General features: G+C 42.4%; 1 protein-coding gene across 1 annotated transcript; it reads left to right on the plus strand.

Annotated features, from left to right (window-relative positions):
* The first annotated feature begins 1009 nt into the window (after positions 1 to 1009).
* col1a2 (collagen, type I, alpha 2) lies at positions 1010 to 19089 on the plus strand. Its single transcript, XM_085395337.1, has 50 exons — positions 1010 to 1218; positions 1844 to 1845; positions 4097 to 4132; positions 4519 to 4602; positions 5132 to 5188; positions 5403 to 5447; positions 5539 to 5592; positions 5684 to 5737; positions 5868 to 5921; positions 6020 to 6073; positions 6608 to 6661; positions 6799 to 6843; positions 7010 to 7108; positions 7310 to 7363; positions 7644 to 7742; positions 7948 to 7992; positions 8118 to 8216; positions 8343 to 8396; positions 8499 to 8606; positions 8708 to 8761; positions 8852 to 8950; positions 9395 to 9448; positions 9551 to 9649; positions 9757 to 9810; positions 9906 to 9959; positions 10062 to 10115; positions 10236 to 10289; positions 10369 to 10413; positions 10649 to 10747; positions 11043 to 11150; positions 11253 to 11306; positions 11429 to 11482; positions 12219 to 12272; positions 12410 to 12463; positions 12561 to 12668; positions 12900 to 12953; positions 14448 to 14501; positions 14606 to 14767; positions 14914 to 15021; positions 15332 to 15439; positions 15620 to 15673; positions 15867 to 15974; positions 16076 to 16129; positions 16216 to 16323; positions 16502 to 16555; positions 16781 to 16888; positions 17020 to 17266; positions 17394 to 17578; positions 17666 to 17908; positions 18019 to 19089. The coding sequence occupies exons 1-50, from the start codon at positions 1149 to 1151 to the stop codon at positions 18163 to 18165; spliced, it is 4059 nt and encodes a 1352-aa protein (XP_085251463.1). The 5' UTR covers positions 1010 to 1148; the 3' UTR covers positions 18166 to 19089.
* The last annotated feature ends 3630 nt before the right edge of the window (positions 19090 to 22719 follow it).

Genomic DNA, 22719 nt, shown 5'->3' on the forward strand with positions numbered 1-22719 from the left:
TGTGAGGGCCACGCTGAGTGTTGTTGGAGTGGCAGTAGAGTAGATGACATGTCTGGTCATGTGGGCAGGTAAGAGCTGCTCAGAGAGGGAGAAAGGGAAAGAGGGATTGAAACTAGCGTTCTCCTCCTCCTCCACACACCTGTCTTTTGTCAGCCTGAAGCTGCAGAGTAGTGTGTTTGCATTATATGTGAAGCCTGCCACTGACAGGCTTTCGCTGAGTGAATGCTTTTGGTTTATTATTAAAACTCTGAGAAGAAAATGGATTTTTTTTGTCAGTTTTACTTTGAAAGGCAATGGAAATTTGAAGTTGAAATGCTTGGTGGGTGTGCAAAAATGAATCATGATGCAAACTTTTCTTTTTTTGGGCAGTGTGACAGCTTGGTAGATGGAAACAACACAAGAAAAAAAAAAGGAAAAGTGAAAACAATGTAAAATGAAGGTATCATACAACAATTTCTCGATAAATCGGTGAGTATAAAGAGGCAAGTAAGAGCCATTTAAACTCCAACATGAAAAGATAACACAAAACCCTCTCTCTCTAAGTTAAGTTTGTTTCTGTAGAATGCAGCGCAGAAACGAAGGACTCTGATCTAGTTGGTGCCAAATGATGCCCGCCAACGCGCCCCTGAAATGTGCCCATAATTTACGCACAGAAATCTCAAGTTGAATATCCTGCGCCCGCACCTCTTAGCGCAGAGACAGCACGGATTCCCTGCAGCCCGTAAAAAAAAGAGGAAAAAAGTAGGCCTTCATCTCCCTTTTAAACCTCGACGCTGTCCACGTCCTCAAAGAGAATGGATCTAATTAAAACGTTGCACTCGTCATCATCGCCAAAGCGTTGCCAAACGGGTTCTGGTGGAGAGGAGGCAGGGAGATGTAGCACCACATGACTAAGTCTGAGCTGCGGAGGGATGGAAGTTAGATTGGGTTTCTCTTCTCTCATTGGCCGGTGGGCTGACTTTTGACACGCAGACCAGGGACCCTCCTGTCGTATAAATAAGCCTGATGGGACTTTATTATTCTAGCATCACGGCAGCAGGTTTCTGCTAAGTTTGGAGTTACTCGTGTCACCACAACTGTATGTCTGCCTGAAAGTGGTTTAAAAACAGGGGCTCAGCAGCACAAGGAGTCTGCATGTCTGCTTAGACATGCTCAGCTTTGTGGATACCCGGATTCTGTTGCTGCTTGCAGTAACTTCATACCTAGCATCATGTCAATGTAAGTTTGAATATCTGCTCTTTTTTCTTCTGTGATGGATATTTTTTTTTCTTGAGGATCTTGGCTTTTGTTTGGGACTTACATCGAGGTCAAGCCGAAGACAGCTTTAAGCCCTGCTGAATAAAACTCAACGGATTGAGCTCATGCAGAGGATTCTTCACTTTTTCCAAGGACCCAGTTATCATGATTTGATTAGTTTCCGTAAAGGGAAAGAGAGAGAGAGAGAAAAGAAAATTTTGTTCCTTTAAAAGAGGAACGTCTAGAGGTTGTTTTTTTTAGTTGTAATGCATGTGAAGTTAATGAAATGAGTCGAAATGTAGGTTTTCTTTCAGGAATAGGATGAAAAGCTTTTGTTGGGGCGTTGTACACATTGTTCCATCCAGACGTCCAGGGAATGAGCTTTATTATAGGAAACTCTAATGTCTCCCCCTGGTGGTCATGGGTGCAAACATCTACTCGCCACCATCTGCGTTATCTCCAACCCCCATTTATAAAACTAAAGCAGAAATGACACTAAACGATGACACGTTTTCTCTTATAATTACATTTAGATTCTTAAAGTACTTTTTGAGCAGCCTACCTTGCAGTTAATGGCAGTATAGTTCAGCATACATTTAACATACAGCGGTTTTATAGATTAAAAGATGATTATACAGGTAACACATCATGACAAATTTGGCAATATTATATTACATGAAATGGACAAATAAATAGTCTCACATCCCTTTTCAACCGCCAAGTGCGCCACCTCGTGGTCCAGATAGGATATAACGTGTTAGAGTTCACGGGGAGGTCCCAGCTGTGCCAACCTCTAACCGTGACCAGCTGGTCCGGAGTCGTGGAGAGCAGCTGCAACACAGTGCAGAAGAGAGACGCAAAACACAAGGCACCATTAAAGAATGAAGTCACCAGTTTTTAAACAACCCTTTAAAAAAACAGAGAAAAATCACACATTATAATATTTTTGCAGCAAAAGCAGTAAGACAGGAGTAATTAATACATTCTTATCACAAATCATGTTGGTCTTGTCTTCTATGTTGTAGCAGGCCAACTATTCATTTCCCTAGGGCATAAGCGGCCTGTCCAGGCTTGCTCGCAGCTGGAGCGCGAACATGTGGAATGCTCCAACAATGACATTCACATTCATTACCGACAGTTTGACGAAGTTTGCTGTGATTCACAAACTGTGCAGGCATGGCCCTCAGCTACACTTTTAAGAGAGGCTGAGACATGTTATGCAGCGAGTAAAACATGCAGGAAGGATGCTTATTTTAGGCCTGCACAGAAGCGTCTGCTCAGCATTTACAGACACACCCGATCAGCGTAGTGTAAAAAGCCCCCGACTGTGTGACACAGTGAACGAAAAAGAAAAGCACTGTTTGAAAAGTCACTTTTTCTAGTTTTGAATGTACTGACTTGAACACAGTCTCCAGAATATTTTAAACCTGAAATAACACACTCAGCATTTTAATACGAAGATCTTAGGCAGATTCAACCATGAAGCATTAAGTAGAAGATGAAAACTGCTTTGTTTCTTTTTCAGGTTTTGCCCTAAAATTATTATTATGTTCTAACGGCGTATTCCCTTTTTCTCTCCCTGCCCCTCTCTTCTGCCTCTCCCTCCTCATCCTCATCTCTACAATGCCACAGTTGCGGTTAGTACACCTGCATGCTACCATGAAAACAACATACCTTAAAGTTTTTTCCGTTTTTCTTCCACAATCTCTGAAATGCCCGTGAATGAAGGTCTCTGTCGTCTTTTAACGATTCAAGCAATCTGAACTATGGCAGAGGAGTGCCGTTAGGAATTTCAGACCCTGAGCTCAGTTATTTCTTGCAGTTTTCTCCCTTCCTGTCCATGAATAGGTGAGGGTCCTATTGGCTTAAGTTTGTGTCAATGAAAGCTAAAACCACAGGGCTGAGGCACCCATGGGGCCTGGTACAAAGGACCTTTTCTGAGGACAGCAGTGAGGAACCAGAGAGGGAGGTTTGCCCCTATAACAGCTGGCTTTGGCTCCGTTTGGAGTCTCCCTCTGATCCTGATTTAAGATTGAATTTGGGAATTCTTCTGCTCATAGCTGAGATTGCCTGAAACTAAGCACCCACTGCTTTTGGTGTTTACAGCTTCACCACGTCCAGGCACCACTGTGCGTGGTGTGATTGCGGTAACTTGATAGCTGTTCCATAGACTAACATGCTCATACTCCTGAGTGATTGTCCAGTCTGGTTTTGAATGTTTCATTTTGTTGCCTCTCAGCATCTCTGATGTGCGCATGTTGACCACATGCACATTGTCCTCCTGGGTTCTCACATTAGTTTATCTGCACGAGCGTGATTCACATGTCACTGTGACAGCACGTCTGCACGCTGCATTATTTTAGAACAATGGCCAGTCCTCGTTACAGTCACACACAAGAATAGAAGGCAATAATCTGAATGAATGGGATTGCCAGCTCATTAAATTGTTGCATGGAACCCTGAAAAGACTGAAAAGATCTTCTATTTATCTTAACCGAGGCAATAATGCATAATGTTGGACCTCTGGCTTGTTTGGATTGTGTCTAAGATGCATGAAGCATAGTTTATATTAGGAAAGTTCAAATGCCACCTTCACGATGACTGGTTCAATCACTCAGTTTTTCTGTTTTCTTTTGTTTCCCTTTATTTTTCTTGACTTGCTTAGCCTCTGAGGATACAAGAAATCCCAGATTGTTTTAAATTACAGTTTAAGTCCAGGTTGCATGCATCTGGTTTTCAGATCAGAAGCGGTGGCCCGCTTTAGTGTGGGGATAGTTTTGAAATGAAATGCTGTTGAAGTAACAAACTGAGGCCATCTGCTCCATGTTTTTGGTCTGACTGAATGACTTTTGTGCCGCAGGGTCCAGGAGGAGCGAAAGGACCTCGAGGTGACCGGGTAAGCAGATGCAAAACTGCTCTCTCTGTGATAAACACGCTAACATGCCACTGAAGTATTTGATCATTTACACTCATGAGGCATCTTTGGCAACGTTTTTGTCAACGTCACCTGACCTGTTAACCTTGGCAGGCCACACCCCTTTGTTTACATTTCCAATGGCACTATTTTTCTTAATTGTAACATATGAGAATGCCTCTGATATCTTTGATACGACAGTGTGGCAGACTTATTCACTGATTTATTTTTACAATTTAAAACACCTTCGTTTTTTCAAAATAAGAGCTTGCGAGATAAAAACAGACAAGCGTCGCCTCCTTAAATCTCAGCAGCTCATCGTTCAATAATAACAGTGTTTACCAACTCATGTCATCTCTGTTTTACAGGGTCCTCCCGGCCCAAATGGAAAAGATGGTTTACCCGGACTTCCTGGCCCCGCTGGCCCCCCTGGTCCCCCTGGACTTGGAGGAGTAAGTAGAGAATAAACAGTCTGCGTAGATGGTGTTTACTGCAAATGTGCTCTAAATAATGCTGATAAAGCATCTTTGAGGAAAAAATGACAAGCCGTTCATAGGAAACAAACACGAAACCAGCCGTAAAAAGCGTATAGCTTCTTTTATTTTTTTGACCTCTGGTTGCCCCTCTCTGTCTCCTTAATTAACCCTGTAATCTTTGACCTTTTTGTCATTTATCCATTTTGGATCAAAGCATTTTAAAAAAAGAGATACCACATGCCTGGTTACCACTCATTTTGCTCATTTTGTCTGTGTTTAATCCATAAAGCTGCTCGGTGAAAACTTTAGTGTTTTAAGAAACTCTTCAGGTGAATAAAGCGCATGTTTGCAGTAGTCTGTGGCTGCTGATTGTGAGACAAGTTTGAACTACAGGAACTACTGGAACTGGAAATCTAAATTACTTTAGTCTTAATGCCCTTTAGCTATAGAAAAGTGTTTATTATGCATACATAAGTATTAATCTGTGCTTTCTTCTGTTCAACAGAACTTTGCTGCTCAGTACGATGGTGTAAAAGGCCCTGATCCTGGCCCTGGACCCATGGTGAGGACCCCTCTCTTCATTGCCACACAACAACACTAGCCCATATGTCACAAAAACTAATATTTTTACATATATAATTTGGGATGACTACAGTGCATGGAAAGTTTCGTGTATTTCACGTGTTTAAATTTTGATTTCAGTCACCACAAAATGTTTTAATGACAGTCTAACTGAGAGCTGATGATTGATTGTTTACTTCTTTTCTTCTTTTCAGGGTTTGATGGGACCAAGAGGCCCTCCCGGACCTCCTGGAGCTTCTGTAAGTATAAATATGTGCGAAAATTAAACCTATACAACTGTCTTTTTAAAGATTTTTATGACTAAATGCTGCATCTCCTCTCATTCAACAGGGACCTCAAGGACACACAGGACACGCTGGTGAGCCTGGAGAGCCCGGACAGGCCGTAAGATCATCCTCCTAAACATTTACACTTCTTTCAATGTCGACTTAAAAGTTCATCCTGGAGATCTTAATGCTCTGATTTTCTTTCCCAGGGCGCTGTTGGTCCTCGTGGCCCTCCTGGACCTCCTGGCAAAGCTGGAGAAGATGTACGTACACATTAGTGTAACTGCTGTTCAAAATGCAAAATCATTTTTGTTGCCACTCTTCTGTGAATATTTTGCGAGTGGCTGCGGTAGTTCTTTGTTGTGGCCTAAAGTCTATTTCACTGATTCACAGGGTAACAATGGCAGACCTGGCAAGCCCGGAGACAGAGGTGTCCCCGGCCCTCAGGTAAGAGATTTGCACCACGATAACCACAAACAGATATAAGCAAGAAATGGATTTGCAGATGTGAAGTACTTAATATGTTCTTTGTGTTTGATTTGCAGGGTGCTCGTGGATTCCCTGGAACCCCTGGACTTCCAGGAATGAAGGGACACAGAGTGAGTGCTGATTTTTTTTCCCTCTGCTTTAACTTTACCCGATCCTTTGTGGACACCTGAGAGCTCAAACAAAGTGCTAAAAAGAAGAAAGTGGAGGTGGAGACACACCTGTGCTCCTTAGAAATTGCATTGTAATTACCTCCACAGGGAGTGATTATGGACCTAACCTCCTGAATTCCTAATGGATGCCTTGAAGTTCTTAGCCTGTTAACATAACTGGATTGCAAAAGTGCTTCACAGAAAGGTGTTAGGTATTGAACATTTCCTTCCTATGATGGATGGAGACAGATGCAACGCTTTCTATAACCCATGTTTGATTTTATAAATAGCTTTTTTAAGACGTTTTTTAATGTCTCCTATAATATAACCCCTGTTGGACTCTTTTCCTTGTTCTGTTTTATCTCTGGAGCAGTGCACTACAATTTGAATCTATTATCCTTCTCACATGTTGATCTAAACGGTTATATTTATTTATATTTGTATCACATTTCTCATATCTTCACCTGCCTTCATCACTGTGCTCCTATGTTTCAGGGATACACTGGCCTGGATGGACGCAAGGGAGAGCCCGGTGGTGCTGGCCCCAAGGTAAGGTGACAACTAGCTGCTCTATGAATGTATCAAAAACTAAAAACTGTAATTCTTAATAGTTCCCAGTTAATTATTAGTGATAAATTTGAAAATGTTTAGACACATTCCTCATCGTACCATTTTCCCTCCCATAGGGCGAGCCTGGTGCTCATGGAGCTGCTGGAAGCCCTGGACTGGCTGTGAGTTTGAGATTCACCTTTCATGCACAAAAATTTTAGTAAAGACATCTGACTTGGATGTTTGTGACTGTTTGCGTCAGTCAGCATCATGTTCATGGGATGATAATGATGCTGTGGTATAAAAACCTGTACAGGTGATAATTGTAGGTAACTGTCTTGCCTTCAGGGAGCTCGTGGTCTTCCTGGTGAGAGAGGCCGCCCCGGCCCTGCTGGCCCTGCTGGTGCTCGTGGTGCTGATGGCAATGTTGGACCTACTGGCCCTGCTGTGAGTACACACACACTTATAACCCCTTTATCGGTGTTAGAGTGAGAAGATACCACTGAGATGCTTTTTCCTGATTGGACTTCAGCCTGTCTTCATATATAAATCACGATGAATACTGTAATGTGCCATCCTGCCAAGTCAGAAAAGGTTCATTCTTAAATTTTGGACTTTATTATGTGTTCCTGCTTTTCCTTTATTCAGGGACCCCTCGGTGCTGCTGGACCCCCAGGATTTCCCGGTGGCCCCGGCCCCAAGGTGAGTGTGATGCCACTTCCTGTTGCCTCTCAGAGAGGTTCACGATTAGGGTGAAAAAAGGCAGTTTTTATTGCTGTATAGGACAAGTACAACCAGTGCCTGCAAGCTCCTGCCCAATCACATATTCTTATATAGTAGCCCCCAGGGGAATTTTGACTGTTAGTACTGCAAACCAAAACAAATACTTAATGCTGCTTAAGCTGCTTTAACTATAAAACCAACAACCACTAGGTAATATCGGCACACTGTTTGATTGTGGATGTATTTGTGCTGCTGACAGGGAGAGACCGGACCCGTGGGAGCTACTGGCCCATCTGGACCTCAGGGATCTAGAGGCGAGCCCGGACCCAATGGTGCTGTTGGCCCCGTTGGTCCCTCTGTAAGTATACAAGGTTGTTTCCATCAAGGTCACTCTCCGGTCACGTGTAACCACTGTTTCTGTTATTAGTCTTTTAGTTGACTCTGACTCCTATAATTTAGTCATGATTTTAGGGAAGATTGGTGTTATGTTAACATGATCAGTTGAAAATGTGTTTTCTTTAAATAAAATGACTTGACTTTGTTTTCTTGGTCTTTCTCTCCAGGGTAACCCTGGTGCTAATGGCCTGAATGGAGCTAAGGGAGCTGCTGTAAGTATTTGACTTGAGCCAAAAGTGCATACAAATTTCCAGGGTCACACCAAGCTATCTTTATTTTGATATGGTTTGATATAATAGGATGCTATGCTGACCTGTTGACCATACCTGCTGTTTAGGGCACCCCTGGTGTTGCCGGAGCTCCTGGCTTCCCTGGACCAAGAGGAGGACCCGGACCACAGGGACCTCAGGGTGCTGCTGGACCTAGAGGCCTGGGTGTGAGTACACAAGAAACAAAATAGCCACCTGGAAACATTCTCTGTCCTTACGCCCCAGTACTGTCATAATTGTTCACAGATGATTGCTCTTCTGATTAACTGTGTCTGTTTATCTGTCTATTTTAGGGAGATCCTGGTGTTCAGGGTATAAAGGGAGATACTGGTCCCAAAGGAGAACCTGTAAGTTTATGTCCTTATAATCATTTAGAATTTGATCCAAATAAATCTGAAAACCTCTCTGTTGCACATTTAATGACCGTTTTGCTATGTTGTTTCCCTCAGGGTAACTCTGGACCTCAGGGAGCCCCTGGACCTCAGGGTGAGGAGGGCAAGAGAGGACCCACTGGTGAGCTCGGTGCTACTGGGCTTGCTGGTGCCCGTGGAGCTAGAGTGAGTTCCAGCCCGTCATCTTTAATAGTTTGAGCCATAAATGTACTACAGCCGGAGACATTTTACTGGGATCAGCCATTAATTCTATTTGTCTCCTTTAGGGTGCTCCTGGCAGCCGTGGCATGCCTGGTGGTGAGGGAAGAACTGGCCCTGTTGTAAGTATTCAATGATTAAAAAAACTCTTTTTTGCTTGAAATACAGGCAACATTAAGTCTCATAATTTGTCTCATCTGCCCTTTTCATAGGGTATGCCTGGTGCCCGTGGTGCTTCTGGTGCTGCTGGACCTCGTGGACCCCCTGGAGATGCTGGCCGTGCTGGTGAGCCTGGCCCAGCTGGTCTCAGGGTGAGCTTTTTACTAAATCCTGTTCTTGGAAGGTTATAATTCACAGTTTCAGTAAGTTACAGAGACACCTCAAAGTGCAAGTGCATATTTGGCAGTTGTAGTTTTAAAAAAAATATGGAGCTAATGTGGAGATGGAAAAAACTCTGAATTTCTAAAGTGAAAGTCTTCATTTCAAGTCTTAATTTTGTAAGAAATTATTAAGTGTTAGATTTACATGAAAACCCTGGATATTCACTGAGAATTTACTTACAAACGTCCATGATTAAAAGAAAAAGAAAACACAGGGCTTCACCTTACAAGATTATAAAAACCTCATAATGTGTAGACTCAGAGTATCATGCCTGCCTGCCTAATCAAGTTGTAGTTGCAAAGTCTGAACTTTCTATGCAAATTTCCATAAGAAAACTTTAATGGAAAATTCATGGCAGCTATTATTTTCCACAGGGTCTCCCAGGAAGCCCTGGAAGCTCCGGACCCCCAGGAAAGGAGGGACCTTCTGTAAGTAAACCTCAATTTTATTTCATCTATTGTTCCTACTGTTTTTTTTTTTTTTTTACAGTAAATATAATTTCCTGCTGCAATCTTTGTTTGTCGCTCCAGGGTCCTTCTGGACAAGATGGCCGCAGTGGACCTCCAGGCCCAAGTGGACCTAGAGGCCTGTCCGGAAACATTGGTTTCCCTGGACCCAAAGGACCTTCTGTAAGCCTTTTTCTTTTCAAGAATTAAACATGGAACTATATCCTTCTTTGTTTTTCAAGTTAACCTAAATCTGTACTTATTAACTTGCTAACTGCTTTTTGTTTTAGGGTGAGCCTGGCAAGCCTGGAGAGAGGGGAGCCACTGGCCCCACTGGACTGAGAGTAAGTCACAAATGTTATAATATATAAAACTTGAATTTAATTTGGTAATGGCTTCAGTAGTTAAAAGGCATCACTCTCTTTATCCTTGTGTCTAGGGACCCCCTGGACCTGATGGCAACAATGGAGCCACTGGTGCTACTGGACCTGCTGTGCGTGATCTTATGTGCAGCGCATGAGTAGATCTTGATGAATAATAGCCACTGCATTGTCTTTGTCTTCGACTCTGATAACTTGTCTCTTTCTCTCTACAGGGAGGACCTGGTGAGAAGGGAGAGCAGGGACCTTCTGGTGCTCCTGGCTTCCAGGTTTGGATCCATAATTTTCTCTAAATATAGAAAAATGGTGCATGATTTTACAGCCATTTTAAGCTGATTGCTAAAATTTTTGATGCAATTGGAGCTGATGTAGAGTCTTGATATTTTCAGGGTCTGCCTGGACCCGCTGGAAATGCTGGTGAGGCTGGCAAGCCTGGAGACAGAGTAAGTATTTGGAAAACTGTAAAAGCAGCATTATTGAAAATTTAAGTCCACGTCTAACCAAACAAAAATGCCTCTGTAGGGTATCCCAGGAGAGCCAGGACCTGCTGGAGCTGCTGGTGGCAAGGTGAGATCACCTGTCAGTGACATTGTTTTCCAAAACAAATGCAGCAATATAGGATTTTTACACAGTAGCAAAGCCTGTCAAAAGTGCATATGTGTCCAGGTCTATGTGCACTAAATGAATCAAGACCCTTTAATATGTTGTAGGCTTTTCAAACCTTTAAATCTATTGCTATAAAAACATACTCAGAATCAAATATAGAGAACACAAATTAAAATATGCATGTCTGTTTCTCCAGGGAGAGCGTGGTAACCCTGGTGCTGCTGGATCTGCTGGACCTCAGGGACCAATTGGAGCCCGTGGACCTGCTGGAACCCCTGGAGCTGATGGTGGCAAGGTAAGACAGTTCTATTTTTACAGAAATTGATGGAACTTCTGAACATATGTCATGAAACCTGACAGTTCATGGATGTTCTCTGGCCTGTCACGGAATGGTCTTTAAAATGCACTTTCACAGCAATTTCCAGCATTGCTTACTGATCAAAATCTCACTGTTTATGCAGTGATAGCTCTGAGAAACTTTAAAAATTAAGAATTATGTGATAATAAAATCTGTATATAGCTGGAAAATTGAAAACATCAATATTTATGTTGTTCAAATATGAACCCAAGTTTATCCTCTTTGTTTCCAGGGAGAGCCTGGTCCTGCTGGAGCTGCTGGTGCACCTGGACATCAGGGAGCTGGTGGCATGCCCGGAGAGCGTGGAGGTGCTGGTACTCCTGGACCCAAGGGAGAGAAGGTAAGTTCTAGAAATCTGCCACCAGCAAATAAAATGGGTGTAAATGAGGGAGTATTGTTTCTTTGCTGTTGTGCGTCTTACACCCTCTTCCCCTCTCCCAAGGGAGAGCCTGGACACAAAGGCCCTGACGGCAATCCTGGCAGAGATGGTCCCCGTGTAAGTAAAACTCTCCCGTCTTTGTTAGTATGCTTAATGTAAAAACTTTACACATTTATTTCCTCAATTTGAGTGTGTCAGTCATAACCCTGATCTCAGTGTGCTCTCCTCACTTAATCTAGGGTCTGCAAGGACCTGCTGGACCTCCAGGACCCACTGGAGCCAACGGTGATAAGGTAAGTTGATAAAATAGTTGCCATTAAATAAATAATAGAAAGAAACCACCAAATTTAATGTTTTTAGATTATATAGATTCTATAATGCAAACAAACTTTGTTTGATTGGGGTTTTTTAATATTTAATTCATTTTTACAGTATTTAAAAAATGAATGCCAGCAAAAGTATTGAACATAACTCATCCACTGTAGGACCAGTTACCTTAAATAAAAAGCCATTTGCAGACGTTCACACCACTTTCATAATTTTATTGCTCAGTACCTTTATGTGGGACGTCCCACCCCTCTAAAACAGAAATTTTAAGTAGCCGAAACACTGTTATGACTAAAGCTAGAACCTCAACACCGCCATCTAATGGCTATTATGCAAAATAACAGCAATGAGCAACCTGCAATGAAATGTAAGATGACAGTGGTTAACCTAAAAATAATGCAGAAAACAAGTATTCATATTTATTACTGGCATTTAAATATTTATTTAAATCAAAATGTAGGAATTTGCAAGTATTTTTTAAATTTGTTTTCCTGAGTGTTTGTGTATGTTGTTCTATAAACACAACCAACAGAGCCAAGAGTACAATAACAAAATTCTTTAAGAAGGAAAATGCTGACTATTTAGAGCATTCTTATAATATATGGCATATTGAAGTATATTCCCACATAACGGAGCGTGACAAGTCAGTGGATGCTTGGAACAACTGTAAGCTAATAAAATGTTTCCTGTTCTCTCCTCCAGGGTGAGGGTGGTTCCTTCGGACCTGCCGGCCCAGCTGGACCTCGTGGACCCTCTGTGAGTAGCTGCTGATCACTCCTTGTTCCACTAGCTTACATTTGCGTTTAAATATCTCATAGCAGAACCTGGCAAAACACAAGCTTCCATCTTTTAGTTTGAACAGTCTTTTTGACCCCACTGCTTGTTGTCCACAGGGCGAACGTGGAGAGGTTGGACCCGCTGGAGGTCCTGGATTCGCTGGCCCCCCTGTAAGCCCATTTTGAAATTCAGTACCCCATTCCCCATGTCATGTTCAATAGATAAAGATGAGCCAATACTTACATACCACAACCACGCTTGCTACAGGGTGCTGATGGTCAACCTGGAGCAAGAGGAGAGCGTGGACCTTCAGGAGGAAAGGGAGAAGTTGGCCCCTCTGGCCTCGCTGGACCTGCTGGACAGTCTGGACCTGCTGTAAGTACCACTTTCACTGGACATATACACACACAAACACGCATCCAGCAAAGCTAAACAAATTGAGAGAGATCTAACATGATTTCACTGATTTAGCATTACCAGGCATCTATGAGAGTGTTCACAGTGGGATAAAATCAACAGCTATTTCAAAATACTGTTTATGTTTATAGATTAGAGGGGAGCAGTCTTGATATGACACTGACTTTGATTTCTTCTTCCGGTATCTAGGGTCCTGCTGGCCCTGGTGGACCTCCTGGTGCTCGTGGAGACAATGGACCTTCTGTGAGTATTCAAACATACAAATAAACAGCTTTACCAGCCACACACGACACTCTCATGAATGCACTCATTAACTCCGTGGGCTTAAAAGCAACCATAGCATGCAGTGAGTAGGAGTTCCAATCAAAGCTGTTAGGAACTTTTAAAAAAGGCAACATTAAAACATGAGATTAAGCCACTTATCAGTTATTTCTTGTACTGCCCTTTTTAAAATGTTTATATTTTTTAATATAAGCCCAAATAGGAACTAGTTTGTACTAGTGAGTCAATATTGTGTGCATTTGTGTCAATTTATGCACATAACCGCACAGTATCACTGTTTTAACTTAGCAGACTTTGTCAGCTTTTGATCTGTTCATTTTCCAGTGTTTCCTCTAAATCACTCAAATGTATTTTAATGGTAACACCAAAGGCAATTTTATTCATACAGCACATTTCGCTATTCGCTACATGTAAAATCAATCTGCTTGACATTAAAGATAAAAACACAAAAAATCCTTTTATCTTTGGAATGACTTAAGGAAATAAAAACAATAAAACTAATTCTACAAAGACATATAATATAAGTTAGCATGCACACACGCACAAGCATACACACTCATACAGTGTAAGTGTAAGCCTGTAAGAGGTTTTTAGTCCATTTTTGAATGTAGGCACAGGTGTAACTGACCTCAGGTCAGGGGTCAGGTTGTTTTTGAAGAGCATCACATTAACTGAAAGCAACCTCGGCACTCATTTATATCTCATTCTGGGACCAGTTAAAAGATTACCTGAGAGGTACGACTGGTTTATAGACACTAAACAAGTCAAAGATGTGTTGGAGGACCAAACCAAAGAGCTTTATGAACTCATAGATTTAAACGGTAATTTCATGTTAAACTGGAAACCAATAAAGTGACTTCAGTATTAGGGTGTTATGTTCACATTTGCGTGTACATGTAAGGCTCTGGCTGCTGCATTCTGAACGAATATAAGTAGTTATACTGATAATTCTGACAGTTCTGCAAATAGAGCGTTACAGCAGTCTAACCTGTTTGATATGAATGAATGGATCATATCCTCAAAGTCAGTTTGAGAGAAGTATTTTCTAACTTTTGATCAATTTAGGTGGCAGAAAGCAGTCCTGGTGACCTTGTTAACATGACAATCAAAACTGAGATAACTGTAAAAAAATAATGCCCAGGGTTCTAACCTGCTCGCTGTGTTTGAGAAAAAGCGGTGATAAATATTAACAGATTTTCCATCTTGAATTTTAGACCAACAACAAATATTTCCATCGAGTTTCTGCTCAGTTCAGAAAGGTTTCTAGACAACCAGCAAATAATGTCATCAAAGGATCTTATGGATTTGAAGAACTGCTGATTGAATTTTGTATTTGTGCAGATCTAAAACTATGTGTATCGTGTCTTAACTCTCAGCCCAGCTACACACACAAACGTAGACACAACAAACATTTTGAATGACCTCTGCTTAACCACTGTGTGTGTTTCTGGTCAGGGTCTGACTGGTTTCCCTGGTGCTGCCGGCAGAGTTGGTGCTGCTGGTCCTGTTGTAAGTATAGATTTTGCATTTACTAATAAATTACATTTTAGTAATAACCTCAAACATACAAACTGACTTGACATGACCCCTCGTTCCTTCTCTTCCCCTCTCAGGGTATTGTTGGACCCCCTGGCCCCGCTGGTCCCTCTGGTAAGGATGGACCTCGTGGTCCCCGTGGTGATGCTGGTCCCACTGGTTCTTCTGGAGAGTCCGGAATGATTGGACCATCTGGTCTTGCTGGAGAGAAGGGACCCAGTGGAGAGTCTGGCCCCCCTGTAAGTTATAGCCCTCTTGAAATTGTGGTGCACTGAAACTTTGAGGACACTTTAGTGGCATCCTTGCTTATACCACTGATGTGCATATATAGATCTTAAGAACTGCATCCTCAGCTCTTAAATGTGTGACTGATGATGTATTTTAGGGTCCTCCTGGTGCTCCTGGAACTTCTGGTCCTCTTGGACTTCAGGGATTCGTTGGTCTGCCTGGTTCTAGAGGAGATCGTGGTACACCTGGTGCTGCTGGTGGTGTGGTAAGTAGAAACTAGTTCTGATTATACCACGAAAAAAAAATTACCTGTTTGATGAACCACTGAATGTGTATTATCATTCAGAAAGTGTTGGTCAATTCAAACCATGGACAACAAATTTTAAATATGCATGGACAACAGTGCTAGTCCAGACGACAGACCATAATTTCCATTTTGGAGGATGTCTCAGAAAGACCACATGCACTTTTGATAATGGGAAGATCCCTCGTCCCCAAAAGTCTGAACGTACACAGCATCCATGTTATTGGTTGGCTATATTTGACCCACTGATTTTCTCTGTGTCATATCCCAGGGAGAGCCTGGTAGAGTTGGACCTGCTGGTCCCCCTGGAGCCCGTGGAGCCCCTGGCAACATTGGCCTGCCTGGTATGACCGGACCCCAGGGAGAGGCTGGACGTGAGGTAAAGACTTGTAACCCCTACTACCGATCTATGAATGATTTATAGAGAGTGCTAAAATAATATAATTATGTGTTCTGTATTTTCTGTGATATATTTGCTTTAAAAAAAATCACATAACATTTTAAAATAGTAAGCCTGTTAAACTTTTATATAAACTTCTCTGTTCTTTACAATCCACAGGGCAACACTGGTAACGATGGACCTCCTGGTCGTCCTGGTGCTGCTGGATTGAAGGTAATGCCCTGTCGTGTACCTTAAGCCATTATCATGCACAGAACACACACACATATACATATATATATATATATATATATATATATATATATATATATATATATATATATATATATATATATATATATATATATATATATATATATATACTATGTTTTATTAACCAACTTCCACCGTGACCCACCGTGCTTAGGGAGACCGTGGTGAGCCTGGATCTGCTGGCGCCATGGGACTTGCTGGTGCCCCTGGACCTGCTGGACCCACTGGAGCTGCCGGCAGACCTGGAAACCGTGGAGAGGCTGTAAATATTCTAATCATTAAATTCCCAATATAAGCAAAATTGTTTACTGGGTACTTTTATCTACAATCGTCTGCTTGTTTCACTTTTTTTCCTGTCCCTAGGGCCCATCAGGTTCCTCTGGAGCTGTTGGCCCTGCTGGAGCTAGAGGTGCCCCTGTAAGTATAATACACTAGCAAAGCAAATGAAATTACAAAAGGAATGCACCACAATATGTTTATGCCTGTGTCTTTGTTCAATGTAGGGACCTGCTGGACCTCGTGGTGAGAAGGGAGTTGCTGGAGACAGGGGAGAGAGAGGCATGAAGGGTCTGCGTGGACATCCTGGTCTCCAGGGAATGCCTGGACCTTCTGTGAGTGGCTGCACAGCAGCATAATGCACAAGAACTGTATGAATACTCAGCCCCATTATGCTCATAAACAATGCTTCAATACAGATTCCAGTAGCATTTGCAGGGCAATGTAATCACGGAGAGGAAAGACTTGTTGTCACTAAAATGCCACTGAGTGATGTGTTTTCTTTTACCACAGGGACCTTCCGGTGACACTGGTGCTGCTGGAGCTCATGGACCTTCTGGACCCAGAGTGAGTAGAATCCCAGCAGCTTGCTTATTTTTTTTTCTTCTACATGCATCGAAGATCATCTGTGCATGCCCTATTGAAAAGTTTCACCGTTAGTGAGAAATAAGTGTATGTAGCTCCTAGCTCCTAGCCACTCCTACCCACATACACTCCTGCTATTTTTGACAGAGCACCTTTAATTTGTAGATTAATAAAACCACAAATGTTTGTGTGATGTGATTTCTTTAGGGACCTGCTGGACCCCATGGACCCGTTGGTAAGGATGGCAGACCTGGTGCCCATGGTACTATGGGTGCTCCTGGTCCTCGTGGACCCAATGGATACACCGGACCAGTGGTAAGTTTGCCTTTATATCAACAGCTTCATCACCTTCTTAAATACTGCAACTTTTATTTTGCACCCTGGACAGTTTAGTGCTATTACAGAACTGTTCTTTACACATCACTCCATTGTCTTATCCATGTTAGGGTCCTCCCGGACCTCCCGGTCTGCCTGGACCTCCCGGCCCTGCTGGTGGTGGATACGATGTCTCCGGAGGATATGATGAGTACAGAGCTGACCAGCCTGCTCTGAGAGCCAAGGACTACGAGGTTGATGCCACCATCAAGTCTCTCAACACTCAGATCGAGAACCTGCTCACCCCTGAGGGATCCAGGAAGAACCCTGCCCGCACCTGCCGTGACATCAAGCTCAGCCACCCTGACTGGAGCAGCGGTAAGCTTGGCTTCAGCTCCTCAAAATAATAGCAAAGTGCCACTGTTACTATGTTCTGAAGCATTTACAGAGGCCATGCGTGTAACTGACCTACTCCAGTTAATGCGACTCTCTGCTTTTCCTGAAGGATTCTACTGGATCGACCCCAACCAGGGCTGCACCAACGATGCCATCAAGGTCTTCTGCGACTTCACCACCCGTGAGACCTGCATCTACGCCCACCCTGAGAGCATCGCCCGCAAGAACTGGTACAGAAGCACCGAGAACAAGAAGCACGTCTGGTTCGGTGAGACCATCAACGGTGGCACTGAGGTGAGAGAGCAGGCAACTTGCATCATGTGAAATGAAAACAAGCTTAACCTCTACAGGAAACACTCACTGGTTCTTTCCTTCCTGCAGTTCACCTACAACGATGAGACCCTCAGCCCCCAGAGCATGGCCACCCAGCTGGCCTTCATGCGCCTGCTGTCCAACCAGGCCAGCCAGAACATCACCTACCACTGCAAGAACAGCGTTGCCTACATGGACGGTGAGAGCGGCAGCCTGAAGAAGGCCATGGTACTCCAGGGCTCCAACGATGTGGAGCTGAGAGCTGAGGGCAACAGCCGCTTCACCTTCTCCGTGCTAGAGGACGGCTGCACTGTGAGTAGCATTGCTGTTACGTTTCAGTCTGCTTCGCAGCTTTGTGACTTGTGTTGTTAAACCTCTGCTCCAATACTCAACCTCTCTTTTCCTCCGATTTACTCCTGCAGACACACACTGGTGAGTGGAGCAAGACAGTGATCGAGTACAGAACAAATAAACCATCTCGCCTCCCCATCCTCGACATTGCACCTTTGGACATTGGTGGAGCTGATCAGGAGTTTGGTTTGGACATTGGCCCAGTCTGTTTCAAATAAATAGACTCATGATAAATTAACACCGGAAAAAAAAGAGAGGAAGAACGAAAAAAAAAACAAAATCTCTGCCCTTCTATCTGTGTTCGTTTTTTTTTTTTTTATACTGAATGCTGATTTCTCTCTGCGCATCCACTTGCTTACGATGGGCAACTATCGGAGAGGACTGAACGGACTGATCGGAGCGTTGGTGCAATGCAAAATAAATACAGCAACCCAAAGGGACGCGGGAATACACCTTGTTGTGGGACATCATGTCATCCTTTTGTAAAAAATAAAAGAAGTGTAATAAAAACGCTGAAAGTATGCATCACTTTGTGGTCTTTGTATATCTTCCAAAGAGGAGGTTTAAAACCACAATTTCCATGAAAAAAGGTTTAAACTACCTCATGCCTGTACCTAAAGAAAATACTATTACCAAAACCTGGGTCCACAACCGAGATGTTATGATTTCTAATGCTTCAAGCTTTGTCCCGTATCGGAAGGTGCTCGGTTACTTGAAGCAAAGATCTATGGTGCTAATATGCAGCTGTGGAGCAAACCACTTTTTTAACTGTATTATTTTGTATTGACCTTTAAGGAGTCTTGCAATCTTCCCCTGATATTCCTCCATTCTAAGCAGGTGGAATGAGTCTAAACCTGATGTCTTGTTTGGGTTTTTATTCTTTTGTTTTCTTTTTTTCTAGATTTTATTTTTCTTTGTTTGTTTGTTTTTTTTTCCTTCAGGCTTTTTCACTCTTCCAATCCCACACCCAGTGTTCATTCTGACAGCACATAATTCATCTCGTTCTGAATGGTTTTTTTAAGGCGGCCTCTCTCTCAAAAAATGACACAACAAAGTCTATTGTACCTATTTTGTATATGTGAGATGTTTAAATAAATTGTGAAAAGTTCTGAAATAAAGCATGTCCAATGTTCCAAAACACACTACGCAGTGACTTAAGTGCTTTCGTGTTTTAAGGACACCGATGAAGGTGTGTCACTGTAGTTTGGTTCTAGTTTGGCTGATGATTTACATATCATCACTGACTTTAAACATCTTCCTATTGTGGAAGCACAGCAGTGTCCTCATTCACATCCCCCACCTTTTTTTTTTTTTTACCCTGCTTTCCAACGGTACATTCAATTTTAATGTACAGTAAATTTCTGTTTACACTGTCCATGCCAATGTGTGATTACTAAAGTGCATTGTTCCTTGTAAATATGCATCCTCTCATGTTGCTTTTTTTCCTTGCATAATACAGCTTTTGCATCCAAATAAATCTCTGTGATTTGGATTCAAGGCTTGCAGTCATGCGTGAACATAGTCATAAGTCAGTCTCAGTTAAGAATACGGCAGTTCTGGAGATAAATAGGTGTTTCACTCAGGGTGATGGCGTATGAGATCAGCTGCAACACCTTCTACAACCACTAGAAGGCAGTGTGGCGTGCATTTACGAGAGTATCTTCTTCATGTCCAGTTCATTTAGGCTACGTCCACACGTACACGGGTAAGGACACTTTAAATACCTGTAGGTGGCAAGGTTATTATAGTTAACTAAATTTAAACTAAAAACTAAAATCAGATGTGGAAAAAACATTTTACTGAACAAAAATAAAACTAAAAACTAGACTTTTGGGGGGGGGGGGGGGAATAAAACCAATTAAACAATTTTGTGAACTTGAAAATCTGACTAAAACTAAATAAAATAAATGAGTCATTGAAAGACTCTGGATATCTACAATACTACAACAAACTAAGACTTAACTGCTTTCAAAAAGTTATATGTTTTTACTGCAATACCTTTATTAATTTTCCCCAGTCTGGCTTTGACACATGGACTCAATATTGTAATAACAAATAAAAACTAAAACTGACACTGAAACTAACAACTGAAACTAAACATTTCAAACAACAAAAACTAAATTGAAACAAGAATATCCGCTCTGGAAACTCACTGAGACTAAACTGAATTAAAACAAAAAGTCAAAACAAAATAAAAAGAAAAAGAATACTAATTAGAAAATATAAAACTACAACAACTCTGATGGGTGCATGGGAAATTAGACAGAAGAGTATGATTTATACATTATCCAATCATTTATGCATACAATTGATTATTAACAGTACAGAAATCAGGCTGTGGGTCCTTTAGATGTCATGCTGACGTCCAAACAAATGATGATTACACAACGTAAAGTTGTGTAATCATCATTTTAAGAAAATAAAAGTTCATTTACTTTCCAGGTCTTCTTAACATGCTTAACACTTCTATGTCAGTTCAGGATTCTGTAATGTTTCTTCTACTTTATTTAATGTCCCACTTTATTTATATACCAGTTTATGTAGTAAATGTTATATTACAGATAGATGATTAAATCCCGAGACAATCAAACCACTGAGATGTTTATTAAAATATAAAGTAAGCTGAAATTATAGAAAGAAGAAGAAGAAAGTTTTCACACGAATCTATTCAGTGTGGTGAAACGCTAAGTACACCCTTCCTACTTCCAAAGGAGTTAAGAGTGTAGCAGCAGTCAAGTGTTGCTAATCAAAACCACTTGATTACATGATCATCAGCAAGTGTGAGCTCCTCTATAAAGGCACAACTTTAGGCGGTTTGCAGGTCTGGACCGATTAGCTGTGTGACAATACAATGCTGAAATCTTCCCAGGAGCAGAAGTCCCAGCAAATTCACCCCAAGGGCAGGCTGCACAATGCTCAGAGATATTCAAGCATGGTTTCTTTGAAGGGTACCAACAGAATGGATTAAGTTTGCAAAACCAGACATCCGGAGCCATTTCCTTTGGACATACAAGATCATGGTTATAATGCATAATCCAACAGCCCAGTCATACCAGCTGTTAAGCATGGTGGTGGAGGGGTGATGATCTGGGCTTGTTTTGCAGACACAGCATTAAGCTTGTTGTGGACCCCTGGACATAAATGCAGAGCACAATGTAAGACTAAAGGATGTTTTATTAAAAGAGTCTTTCTTTTAGTCGGTCCCTCAGGGGGTTGAAGGCGTCAGCAACAGGCGTCAGGACAGAGGAGGCGAAGACAAGTAGAGCAACAGCAATAGATTGCATGTGAGTATTACAGGAGCCGAGCTTGTTTACTGCATGCTGGTGTCAACTGAGGAAAAACACCGCCCTCTTAAAGTCACGCCCCAATCAGCTCAACAGCAGGTAAATCAGGAATGTCTTCCCGGTGCGTGATTAGTAGGGCAGAGATCCCAGCGATGCGCCGCCTCTGCAGCATAGCACGCAACATTCCCCACACTCATGTCAACTGAGGACGGAAAGAGATCGCAAAAAGAGAGAGAGAGAGACGGGTGAGTCAGCTGAGGACAGTCTGGGCAACTTGGAGGCATTAAGTTGATTGTGAATTCCTCTGTATGCCAAAGTATTCTAGAGTCAAATATGAAGCCATCTGTCTGACATCTGAAGCCTGGCCAAACGTGGGACATACAAAAAGCCAGTGACCCCCAAAGCACAGGAGCAAATCTACAGCAGAATGGCTGAAAAAGAATTTTAAAAAAATGTTGTGTTGCAACTGCCCGGTCAAAAGTCCAGACTTCAACCTGACTGAAATGCTGTGGCAGGCATTTAACAGAGCTGCACAGAGAGCTGTGTAGATAATCGTTGGAGCAAAAAGACAACAACAAAAAGCAAACAAAGAAAACAGAAACAAAAAACCCCAAAAACTTAGCTGTGCACAGGGCTGGACTGGGACAAAAAATCAGCCCGGGCATTTTGACTAGAGACCGGCCCACCAGGTATTATAGGAAAAACCATAAATCCTTTGAATGAAAACAAACGCTGTTGTCACAGTGATGTACACTGTCTTGTTGGTATATGGTAAATGGCCTGTATTTGTATAGCGCTTTTCTAGTCCCTAAGGACCCCAAAGCGCTTTACACAACCTGTCATCCACCCATTCACACACACATTCACACACTGGTGATGGCAAGCTACAATACAGCCACCCTGGGGCGCACTGACAGAGGCGAGGCTGCCGGACACTGGCGCCACCGGGCCCTCTGACCACCACCAGTAGGCAACGGGTGAAGTGTCTTGCCCAAGGACACAACGACCAAGACTGTCCAAGCCGGGGCTCGAACCGGCAACCTTCCGATTACAAGGCGAACTCCCAACTCTTGAGCCACGATCGCCCCCACGATATATGTATCTTAAACTTAAACCTACACCATCCTCCTATTGTGGTATTCTAAACAGTACCCGAAAGTAGACTGCTTGGTCGAGTTAACCTCCTGAACTATCTACACATGGTGAAAACCTGAAATTAAGACAGAGAAGACTAGAGGTGAGACATGATCATTACTGATTACTGATGACAGATTTAGATATATTTTCATAAACCATACATTTGCCACATCAATAAACAGCATGGCAGGGCAAAATATTTTTTCTAACATGGCAACCTTTAAAAAGTGAAAGGAGATAGAAAGACAGGTGAGAAAGAATAAAACTAATTGACTTTTTGATGGCATTTTACACCCAGTACTGGTACAGAATCTAGAAACTGTGGGAAAATACTGGCATCATATACAGTAC

The sequence above is a fragment of the Rhamphochromis longiceps genome, linkage group LG22, assembly GCF_057381845.1.
Source record: "Rhamphochromis longiceps isolate RC_006_pf linkage group LG22, R_longiceps_female_GT1.1, whole genome shotgun sequence".
In the NCBI taxonomy this organism is placed as follows: Eukaryota; Metazoa; Chordata; class Actinopteri; order Cichliformes; family Cichlidae; genus Rhamphochromis; species Rhamphochromis longiceps.